At 44.6% G+C, this 12034-nt stretch overlaps 1 protein-coding gene and 1 non-coding gene across 2 annotated transcripts in view; one reads left to right on the top strand and one right to left on the bottom strand.

Moving 5' to 3' along the window:
• MAP3K13 (mitogen-activated protein kinase kinase kinase 13) overlaps positions 1-12034 on the top strand; it is a 125967-nt gene that overhangs the window by 109926 nt on the left and 4007 nt on the right. The window contains exons 8-12 of the mRNA XM_016200094.2: positions 308-417; positions 1251-1367; positions 2039-2176; positions 6641-7409; positions 10001-10071. Coding sequence (XP_016055580.2) covers positions 308-417; positions 1251-1367; positions 2039-2176; positions 6641-7409; positions 10001-10071 — 1205 coding nt within the window. The remainder of the gene's footprint in view (positions 1-307; positions 418-1250; positions 1368-2038; positions 2177-6640; positions 7410-10000; positions 10072-12034) is intronic.
• Positions 2720-2825, bottom strand: LOC148092917 (U6 spliceosomal RNA). Its single transcript, XR_015714737.1, has one exon. It is a non-coding gene; the product is annotated as a U6 spliceosomal RNA (small nuclear RNA).

Below are 12034 nucleotides of genomic sequence, written 5' to 3'. Positions count from 1 at the left end.
TTTCTGGCCAGGCTTTCTCGGCCACCGACTTGCAGAGGCGACAGCTAGTGTGCTAGCTGGGATGCTTCTGGTGGCCTATGCTACAAGGAAACTGGAAAAGAGACAGCATTGCATGTTGGACTAAACACAGAAAATGGGTTGGAGTATGGTATACAGATACATTTTCATGAGATATTTTGCTATTGACTAATATTAATTGAACATCTGTAAGGTTCTTCAGGACAAAAAATCTTGTATCTGATCCTATGGCTATATCAGGGATTGAAACTCCTAGGATAGTAACCAAGTCTAATTTCTCCTCACCCAGGCTGAGTGGAGAGAAGAAGTAAAAAAACACTTTGAGAAGATCAAAAGTGAAGGAACTTGTATACACCGCTTAGATGAAGAACTGATTAGAAGGCGCAGAGAAGAGCTCAGGTCAGTTGATCTCTCCTCCACCTCTTCACATCCCCAGGTCTTCAGATATGGGCAGGAACTCTCTTTGTGAATCACTATTTCACTTTTTACACAGCTTTCTTTCCCTTTCTTTTAAAAATCTTTATTGTTGAAAGTATTACAGATCTACACACTTTTCACTGTGCTATTTATTATTCTCTTTAAAATTTGCCCTAAAAGTTAGCCCTCCTTTATATCACTGTCTTAGCCTCTCCCCACCCCACCCTCAACTCTGTTACTCTCTTTTATTATATCTCTGCAGCAGAGATTCCTGGAGCAAGGCTATTTGTTCACTCAGCCCCTGTCCTAGGTAACATGGAAGGCCAGAAATTTATAAGAGGTAGTCCCCAGTCTCATGATGCTTATAATCTTTTAAGGGTTACAAGACATGTTCATAGATAACCAACTGGAATTAGGCAGGATCTGTGCTGTGGATAAATACTAATGAGTGATCGTGGTGTCAGCTCTAACTGCATATTTCCATTAACAGTGAGTTATACTGTGTTCTTATGAAGATATTGCCAACACTACACAAAGACTAGACATGATACGCAAATCACATTCACATTTTATTTGTGGCCTCCTGGCTATTCTGTATGGCTGGATATGGCCCCTAAGGATAAACCAAATGGAAAGCCTAGATTTTCCATCTCCTGCTCCATATTGGCTGAGTCACTGCATCAGGCAAGGAAGCCTTAAATTTAGAAGGCCCTTGGGCAAATGCTTTTGAGATAAACCATCCTGGTTCTTATTTCATTAGAGCTTCTGTCCTCCCCCAAGTTAGTCGATTTCGCTGATCCTGTTTTCTTTGACAGGCATGCTTTGGATATTCGTGAACACTATGAGAGAAAACTTGAGCGGGCTAATAATTTATACATGGAGCTGAGTGCCATCATGCTGCAGCTGGAAATGCGGGAGAAGGAGCTCATTAAGTACGAATCCAGACCACTGTCTGCCCTTATTGATTTAGTCTGTCCATCAGCAGAAATGCCTTACTCTTCCATGTTGCTGCCACTCAACTGGCAGATATTTTATTCATTCGCCCAGCATTCCTTTGGGGATGTGCTGTGCACAGGTTCCTACCCCTGGGGAGGTTTATGGTTGAGTGGAGTTGCCGCAGAGCAGAGCTGGTTCTCGGGGAACATGCATTGGAAAGCTGTTTGCAACTTGACCCTGCTGAATGGCTCGGAGGAGACTGATGTTGATGAGTGGGGTCTTATTGCCCCCTGGGGAAGTGAGGTGGCTTCTGCAAGTGGTTTAGGGTATTCCTGAGAAGGACAGAAAATCCCAGGGTCCTGACCAACACAGCAAGCTACCAAAATTAGTAGGATTTCCACCATTGTATTGTGTCTCTCATGAGGTATGTTGGGGAAGGGAAGGTCAGTCTCTGAATTCATCTATGAGCTGAAGGAAAAAATGAAGTCAAGTTAGTTTGAATTTAGTATCCCCCCCCCTTTTTTGTACCTGAATAGCAGTATTGTTATCTAAATAGCCTGTATCTGGTAAGTGTTGTCAGAATTGTGGGTGTAATTAGCCTGTGAAACATTCTACCCACCTTTTCTGCCTGCAGTGGCTGAGATGGGCCTTTTCTTTCCTTCTACAGGCGTGAGCAAGCAGTGGAAAAGAAGTATCCTGGGACCTACAAACGACACCCTGTCCGCCCAATAATCCACCCCAATGCCATGGAAAAGCTCATGAAAAGGAAAGGGGTGCCTCACAAACCTGGGATGCAGACCAAACGGTGAGATGCTTGTGCTGACCTGGTATTAGAGAAATGGTGACATATCCCCCTAAAAATACATTATCAGATGATGGTGGGTGTGGCCACTCTACCTCATCATAGCAAATGTGTCTCTAGATAAAACAGAGTGGGAAGGTGAGAGAAAGTGTGTCGTGGACCCTAGGAATCCATGTTTTACTATCTGAGGCATAGAGAGTTATTATCTTAGCATGGACTAGTGAAAAGAGAGATAACCCAGGGCCAGGCAGACCTGGGTTTAGACTCTGGCTCTGCCCATTATGAGCTGTGTGATTTGGGCCATGTCATGTGCCCTCTTTCAACCCCATGGGTAAAATGGTATAACTATAGCACATGAGATTTCTTTTTCTTTCTTTGACTCCTAATACATAGAATTGGGTTAATTATAATTCTTGATTTATGCAACATTGGTCCATGCATGGCCCACTTTTATTTATTCATTTAGTTAGTTCTTTTTAATAATGTAATAAGTGCCTGTAAATCCACCATCAAAAATGAAAATAAGGACTTTCTGTGCTTTTTTGTTTCGATTTTTTCGGCTTCACGAGTTTGCATGTCATCTTTTCTCGGGGACCACGCCAGTCTTCTCTGTATTGTCCAATTTTAGTATATGTGCTGCTGAAGCGAGCACATGGTTCCCTCATTCCACCCCTGCATGGGACTTTTGTGAAGTTTAAATAAGACAATGTTCAAACTCACCTAATAAATCACAGGTACTCAAAGAATGTTTTTTTAAATAGCTGGGGTTTTTTTAATCCTCATCTGAGGATATTTTTCCATTGCTTTTCGGGGAGAGAGAGAGAGAGAGAGAGAAACATCGATGTGAGAGAGACACATCGACTAGTTGCCTCCTGCAAGCACCTCAACTGAGGTTGGGGATTGAACCTGCAACCAAGGCACGTGCCCTTGGCCAGAATCAAACCCAGGACCCTTCAGTCCAAGGGCCGATGCTCTAACCACTGAGCAAAATTGGCTAGGGCTAAATAGTTGTTGTTGTTTTTAATTACTCTTTTTCCTAATTGTAGTACATTTTCCTTATCAGTTGACCCTTGAACAACATGGAGATTAGGGGTGTTAACCACCTGCTCAGTGGAAAATCCATGTGTAACCTAATTCAGTCCTTTACAAACTCAGATTCCCAACTGCAGATCTAAAATACTGTATTAGTTTAACCTTAAAATACTCCTCCGGTCAGTTTTTATTACCAAGTTCTGCTAGAACCTCATTTCTCCCAAGTATTGGAGAATTGACTCTGTCCTATAGCTAAATTAATGTAAAGGAAAGAAATGTCCTTAAACCTGGGGGGTGGACCCAACAGTGAGACTTGAGCTAAAGGCAGTAAGAATAAAGGTAATGAGAAAATGTAAACCAAGAATGTATTTTAAGGCTTTCAGGATGGTGGCCAGAGGCCATAACTAATGTAAATCTAAACTACCAGTGAGAAACCCCATGGATTAATCCCAGTTTTGTTTTTACTTACCACTCCTGACTATCACCTCGTCAAGTTCTGAGAAATTATTTTCAGATAGCTCATGGCAAGACCCTGGGGGAATCCCAACACCTCTTTTTTGGGGTGTACTAAATAGGGACTGAGTTTGCCTGCTGGCTTCTCCATGCATTCTGCCTATAGTTAAAATTAAGAGCATTGCCCGGCCAGGCGTGGCTCAGCGGTTGAGCGTCGACCTAGGATCCAGGTGATCGGGGTTCGATTCCTGGTCAGGGCACGTGCCCAGTTGCGGGCTTGATCAATGACTCATCATTGATGTTTCTATCTCTCTCTCTCCCCTCCTTTCCTCTCTCTGAAATCAATAAAGATATATGTAAAAAAAAAAAAAAAAGAGCATTAGGGGAGGGGGGAATAGTACCTTTTTTCAAAATGTGAGGTCATGATGACTTTTACTTGTGCTGTGAGAAATATGTTTGAAGGAGTTTGACACCACCAGCAGTTACTTAGTCTACAAGCTAATTGAACTTGCCCAGGAAGGCCACCCGGATAGGTATTAGAGCTGTGAAGAGTTGTACTTTATGACTCTTAGCGGTGGATCACTCTGCTCGTGTGTCGATGAAGAAAAAAAGAGTTGTACTTTCGGCTGATTGCGCCTTAAAGGAGTTCAGTTTCAGATTATTTAGACAGTTCAATGATTATCAAATCAGAAGGCCAGTGACCTCTGAGGAGAGCAGAGATGAGAAACCATCCACCATCCTTTAGCCTATGTTTCAGTTTGTGTTTGGTTAAGAAGAGAGTCAGAGTTTAATTATGGATCCACCAAGCCTGTCACAAGTGTGTATATGCCAATAAGATAGCCTAAATACCTTACACTTAGGAGAAGCTTGGAACAGAGAAAGAACTGTTCCTTGGTTTCAAAAGACTTGGGGTCAGTTTTGAGTTCTGCCATTTACTTGCTTTGTGATGGATCCAAGACAACTAACCTCTCTGATCCCTCAGTGCCTTTCTATGTAAAGTGGATATTGTAATAGTAGGAAACAAGTGGTTTCTATACTGCAGAGTGCTTTGTAAACTATGAAGTGCTGTGTCAATGTTATTCTGTGGGGCTCGCGCTGCCAGCTTCAATAAAAGCAGCTTTCACTTGGCTTAGGACATTTTCCCTGCAGCTCTCTAAGACCTCACCATAGCCAGCCTCTGTGTAAGTAGACACCCCGAACTGAGCCTTGGAGGACTCTCTTGCCTCAACAAAAGCCTCAAGGCCTCCTGCATCCAGATACCTTCTGTGACACAAGCTGGTTAGCTGCGCATAAAACTATGAGTCTGAGACAGAAAGCAGCTGAGAGCAGCACGATATCCTACCAACCTTATCATAAACCAGTAACTCCTGGAACTTCTGTGCTAAGACAAGACTTTCACTGTACTTCTCCTGAAAGAAAAGAAAACCCATCTCCAACTGCCTGATGCTGGCTAATTTCCTATACGCATTTGCTCTTCTAAGTGTAGTCCTCAGTTCAACATCACCTGAGAGCATGTTAGAAATGCAGACTCTTAGGCCCCATCCCAGACCTACTCAGTCATTTTAAGAAACTCCCAAGTGATTTGTATGCACCTTCAAACTGTACTCTATTTAATAAACCAGACTGGAAATGGGCAGAGACTTCTGGCCTGGATTCTACCAGTAGTAATGAGCTATGAGACCATGAGCCACTTTGGCTGGGCTCTGTGTTCCTCATCACACGGGGTGGGGGCAGGACTGTATCTGTGTTTCTAAGCAAGGTCTGGGATGCCCTAGGGCCTGCATAGAGAGGCATTTCAAGGACTACTGCAGGGGTGGAGAGAACAAGAGGGGAGCCCTGCAGGGAGGGGCCTCTGCTCCCCCACCCTTCTTCTACTATTCCACTATATCTGCTTCATATACTGGTCTTCTCCTAATAATTAATTTGAGTAAGGATTCTGTTATTAAAATAAATTTGGGGGTCCCCCGGCTCTGAAAGCTCCTGCTGATTGGTATCTGTCTGGTTGCAGAGAAGGGTGAGGCTGCTGTCCAGTGGGAGGAAGTAGCAATACTACCTGGTGTCCTAGAATCTCTGCCCTGAATCTCTTCATCAGTTCAGAAATCACTTGTTGCTCACCTATGTGCCTTGGAGTCAGTGTGCAGAGGGTCTACCTCAGGAGCTGGCTTCCTCCTGCACATGGTCTGCATGACTGGCCCAGTGGGCATGTGAAAGCAGGGCTGGGAAAGGACCTCCTCCCTTTAGGAGCACAGTGCAGCGTGGGGTCACTCCGCATGAGCCCTTCCCCTGCTGCCTCTGCTCAGCCTCCTGGGCTCTCTGCTATTTCCCTATCCTCTGGCCCCATCCCCATGGTCCCCCCTTCCTGAAACATTATTGAGTCCCTACTGTGATCAAGACTCCTTGTTAGTGTCCTACACATACAAAGATGTATGACACAGTCCCAGCCTTCAGGAAGACCATGTCTAAACCAAACTCCCTGAACTTAGCCTCTTGCCTCATTAACCCGTGGTTTCCTTCTCTGGTACCAGAAGTCTCTCCTTTGTGATCCCTTGTAGGATCTGTCTGGATCCATCATCAGACAGATTTCTGGTCATGGGCAAATGCCCATGCCTAGGTGTTGGCATATTGGCCCCGAGCAGATGGCTGATACTATGAGGAAGAGATCCAGAAGGCTGTAGGGTTGAATTAGAATTTAAAGGGATTGAATGCGTTGGCCAGTGAGGCCCAGAATAAAATCCAGAAGGCATAAAGGGAATTCTGTATAAGTGGACATCTAGGTTGTTTCTGAATTTCTGCATTTTAAGCAATACATTAATACAGTGTCTTCAAAACATACATTTTTGTGAACATCCATTATCTCCCTTGGGTAAATCCCTCCGTGTGACTGCTGATTCAAACGGCATGTGTATTTTAAGGCTTGGGATACAGTTCCCCAAACATTAATGTTTTCATATGTTTAAAACTAAACCTGTTCTGCTTTCCCAGGCCAGATCTGCTGCGATCTGAAGGTATCCCCAGTGTGGAGGTGGTTCCCACTGCATCCCCTGTGTCCGGGAGCCCCAAAATGTCCACCTCAGGCGGCAAGAGCCGGTATCGGAGCAAACCACGCCACCGCCGAGGGAACAGCAGAGGCAGCCACAGTGACTTTGCAGCAATCTTGAAAAACCAGCCAGCCCCGGAAAACTCATCCCACCCCACTTATCTACACCAGGCTCAATCCCAGTACCCTTCTTTGCAGCAGCAGCACCAGCAGCCCCCTCCCTCCGCGTCTCAGAGTCACCATCCCCGGCTCAACGTGCATGGACAGGACATTGCAACCTGCGCCAACAACCTGAGGTATTTCGGCCCGGCTGCAGCCCTGCGGAGCCCACTCAGCAACCATGCTCAGAGACAGATGCCGGGCTCCAGCCCTGACCTCATCTCCACAGCCATGGCAGCAGACTGCTGGAGAAGCTCTGAGCCTGCCAAGGGCCAGGCCAGCCCCTGGGGCTGCTGTCAGGCTGACCCTTACGACCCCTGCGTCCAGTGCAGGCCAGAACAGTGCGGGTCCTTAGACGGTCCCTTCGCTGAGCCGGTGGGGAGGAGCCCCGACCTTTTCAAGTCACCAGCACACAACCTCCTCCCGGAAAATGCCCAAGGGTCTGAGAAAATGCAAGAAAACGAATTCAACAGCTGTAGGTCTGCTTCGTCCCTTGGCATCCCTCATCACATCACCCCGCCAGTGCTACCTCGAAAAACAAGGCCCCTTCAAAAGGTAAGCAGTGAGGACAGCAGTACTGTCACTTCCTCTGGATGTCGAGCAATGTCAGAGCCTGTTGTGTGATGTGCATTGTAAAACACACATAACAAGTGTACATTTTGTAAAAGGATGAGCTAACAAAAGCATAAACAGAAGTTTCTTTTATTTTAAATACTTTCTTTTTACACTGCTTAGGTGATGGAGTTAGACATACATTTTGAGAACTACTGACCCAGTGGACTGATTAAAATGTACATAATTTATTAACAGATAAATAACCATATATTAGGGATATGTAATCAAAATAATTTGGAAGCCACTACTCTAGCCTAGTCCTGAGGGATGTTGCAAGAAGGAAGGATCCCATTATAAAACTGGTTTGGTTAACATAATATTCTCTCTCCCCTCTGGAAAATTCCTAGTGTACGTCAGCAAGTCCTAGCCTTAGAGAAATCATGCAGTAACCTTGTGTAATCCAGCATTTCCCTCACCTATTTGACCATACTGCCTTTTAAACATAATATCTACTAAGCCCCCATGGAACTAGCTTTCTTCACAATGCATGCTGGAAAACATTGCCTTAATTAATAACCATCATGAGCTAGCAAGTTCTCAGTTATTGAAACCTGTTCCTCACCTCCTTGCCCACTGGTTGCCTGGGGTCTATTAGCTGGGGGCAGTCTACCATAGTGGTTATGAGCACGAGCTTGGGAGTCAGACGGACCTGAGTGCAAGGCCAGACTCTTCCACTTAGTGCCTCTGTGAACTTTGGTGTCCTTGTCTATAAAATGGGGCTAATAATATTGGGCCCTGCCTCATTAGTTGATGTGAGGATGAAATGAGTTAATATGTATAAAGCATTTAGAACAGAGCCTTGTACATGGCAACCTTCCAAAAAACGTGAGCTCATCTTGCTAATGAGTTAAAAATAAGATGATATATGAAAAGTATTTAGCACACGATAGATATCCACTCAATTCTAAGTATTGTTTTATATCATCATCATTATTCACCAGGAGTTTAGTTGAAGGAATGAAAGGGTCTAAAATGTAAATGAGAATGTTTTGGTCAACCAGACATTTAATAGGAAAAAAGTTGAAGCTGAGGACTACTCTCTCAGAACTGTATTTCCTCTCCCACATAAAGTGCTGCTGCTAAGTATTCCCGGAAATTAAATTGTGTTTCGGGTGGTGCAGTGGATTTGGGCTAATCCAGTCTCTGCTTCCCCCACCCCTACGGCCAATAGCATGTATTTTTTTGGTAACAACTTTATTGAGATATAATTCACATGCCATATAATTCTCTCATTAAAGTGTACAATTCAGTTCTTTTTATTCAGAGTTGTACAACCATCACCACAACTAATTATAGAGTATTTTCATCACCTCGAAAAGAAACCCTGTACCCTTTAGCAATCACCCATTCCCCGGTCCCCTCCTAAGTAACATGTACCTTTGAAACATTCTGATGCCATTTTGATGCCATCTGTGGGTCTGCAGGCCATGGATCACATACCTTTTATATCTGGTCTTCTTAGAACCGCACTCCCAGAGAGCAGTTCAACTTTCCTGTAAGGACATATGCTCCCACATGTACTTCTGGGGTAAAGGGCTTATCTCAGCAGTCAGGATATCTCCATCCCTGTCTTTCCTACTCAGAAAGCATCAGAATGCAAATATTTTAGAACTGACTTTCAAAGTACATTATCCTCGATCTTTGGTACAATTACTTGGACCCATTACCTAACTCACAGGGATTGTAATAATCTGGTACATCGTGGCGCTGTAGTTAAGTGACAGTTGGTCTTAGTGTGCCTGTTCCTATGCGCTTGAAGAGAAATGGAATCTTCCCTGTGAGGGAAGATCATCTATCCAGACAGGACACTTGCCCAGCCTTCTATCAACCATAGAACCCCAGCAATCACAAGGCCTCGGGTGGCCCTCGTCCTGCCAACATGCTGACTCAACACTGTAGTAAGCACCTGCTGTGTGTGCAGCGTTGTATTAATGATGGGGTGAGGGGTACAGTACAAGACATGGTCTGACTCTCAAATGATGTATGTCTTAGTAGTGGAGATGATACAAGCATACTAACTATAATATCAGTGAAAAAGGGGTTGGTACATGAAAGGGGGAAAAGTAGTTGTTGGGTTTTGAACAATTAATTGAAAGATCACTTCTTGGTGGAGTCTCTATGACAAAGCCTGGAACCACTAGTGACAATGATTACATGCGACTGCCCCCAAATCCAAGGCTCTTCTCCAGTTTCCCCTCTCTGTCACTCACCTCTGGACACTTTCATGGAGACTTCATCTCCCTGAGGGCAAAGACATATAGATTTATATGTCTTCCAGCATCTAGTGCAGGGCCTGTCACCAGGACACCCAGGAAGAGTTGCTAAAAGAATGAGTGAAGATATGCATGTTTAAAGATGACACTTAGCAAGCTACTACTCAATGCCTTGTGATGATTAAATCTTTGCAAGGACTGTGTGTGTGTGTGTGTGTGTGTGTGTGTAAGGAGTGTGTGTGTGTGTGTGTGTGTGTGTGTGTGTGTGTGTGTAAGGGGTGGGAGGAGATAAAATTCTTTTCTCCCTGTTTTCCTTAGAGTGGAGATGAGTCATCAGAAGAGGAAGAAGGGGAAGTAGATAGTGAAGTTGAATTTCCACGAAGACAGAGGTAAAACCATCAAACACACATGATTGCTTTCAGCGTAATCGGGAAACCCTGAGGTTGCCACACTTCCTGTTCAATTGTATGTCACTTTCTAACAGCCACCTTGTAAGGAAACTTGAACTCACTGTGTTTATGGTTTCCCATTCCCTCATTTTGGCAACTGGCTATGCACAGTCAGTCCCAGTTTATCAGAATTCATTTCATAGGAACTTCAAGACGAGGAGCATAAATACAGATTCAAGTTTACAACTGAGAATATAGTGGGCAGTTTATGAGGGATCGCCATGTGTTTTATGGATACTTTTATTAGTTTGTAGTATACCTCCCTGAATTAGTTTGCTTGGGCTGCCATAACAAAATACCATAGACTAGGTGGCTTAAGCAATGGAAATATATTTCTCACAGTTCTGAACGCTGGGAAGACCGAGATCAAAGCTCCTCATGGGAACTCTCTTCCTGGCTTGCAGACAACAGCCTTCTTACTGCATCCTCACATGTTGGGATGTGGGGGTGAGGGGAAGAGAAGGAGAGCGCTGCCTTCCTCTCTTTATAAGGCCACATCCTATAAGATTAGGGCCCCACCCTTTTGACCTCATTTAACCTTAATTACCTCCTAAGGACTCTGTCTCCAGATTCAGCCACATTGGAGGTTAGAGATTCAACATGGAGGGGGGACATGTACACAGTTTAGTCTATAGCACTCTCCGTGCCTTGGATTTTAGGTCTCAAATTAATTATAATTAAATTAGGTGAGTTGAGTCCTCCTTCAAACCAGCCTTAGAAAGAGCTTCCTGCTTACCTGGTGATGATAATTTTGCTTGTAGGATTAAAGAAGGACCACACTCCCCTACGTCTAGAACAGAGCTGCTCCTATGTAGGAGCAGGGAAGGTGGTTTTTGTCCCAGGAGGCCTTTTCTGCTAATAGGCATTTTGTTTTTTAAAAGTAAAGCTCTAAGAATCCCTGGGAGGTTTGTGTACCTGCTCAGAAACAGGAATTCTCTGCAAACCAACAGACTTCTAGCCCTTTGGTAAATTGTATTCTGGGTCCCCACGCTCTGCACAAAATTGAAATCTGTTCTCATCTCCTGAGCTATTCTTGCCATGAAGCTATTGCTTTCTCATTGACTCCTTGGACACTATGTTTTCTCTTTGCAACCAGCTCAAGTTTGAGTAAAATGAACTCATTTGCTAACATCACAATGATGTTACTTCCAGCTTTTGTTCCTATGACACATCATGAACTCAGCCTGCCTAACGGCCTTCCGACCTTTCTTTGCTATGATGCAAATTATATTTATGTTTTTACCACATGGCTTTGCTTTTTACATTATAACATTCTTCTCCCCATCTCCCTTCTGGATTACCAGCCTTGAGAAGCTGTGTGAATCTTACCTTCACTTCCCTTTCCCACATTGGATCTTTTCATGTGACCTTGATTCCCCCCCACCCCCAGCCCACACCTGGCCTGGTCATCAGCCAGGATCAGATCATCTGCCATCAAAATCACCTTGTACTAAGAAATACAGAAAGATCAGACAATGCCAGAGGGGAAAGGCTGTCTTATTATTTGTTCTGTTTTGGTTTTAAACCAGTATGAGCTAACAGCATCCTTATTTACTAGGCTACTTGGAAACCATGGGAAAGAAGTGAGGAACTTTTGCAAATTCTCCTCTCGCCACCCCCCGAAACTTTGCCTTATCAGAGGGAAACCCTGATGTTAACTGGAATGAGCCGCTGACCGGCTGGGCAGTGCCCACAGTTGCAGAGTGAATGTTCCTTCCAAGCTCCTTTCTGCTGGGCATGGGCTGACAGGGTGGTGAAGGCACTCCTGCCAGGGCTGCCATGCCCAGTGAGCAGTGCAGCTGGGGTGGAGTGAGGCAGAGGACTCTGGGCTGAGTGTGAATAGACCACGCACGCCACAGCTCTGCCTTTTCTGACTGTGTGGCCTTGGACGAGTCACTTCCCT

Source organism: Miniopterus natalensis, chromosome 6 (assembly GCF_054644295.1).
Source record: "Miniopterus natalensis isolate mMinNat1 chromosome 6, mMinNat1.hap1, whole genome shotgun sequence".
In the NCBI taxonomy this organism is placed as follows: Eukaryota; Metazoa; Chordata; class Mammalia; order Chiroptera; family Miniopteridae; genus Miniopterus; species Miniopterus natalensis.
This window is presented reverse-complemented; position numbering and strand designations above follow the sequence as displayed.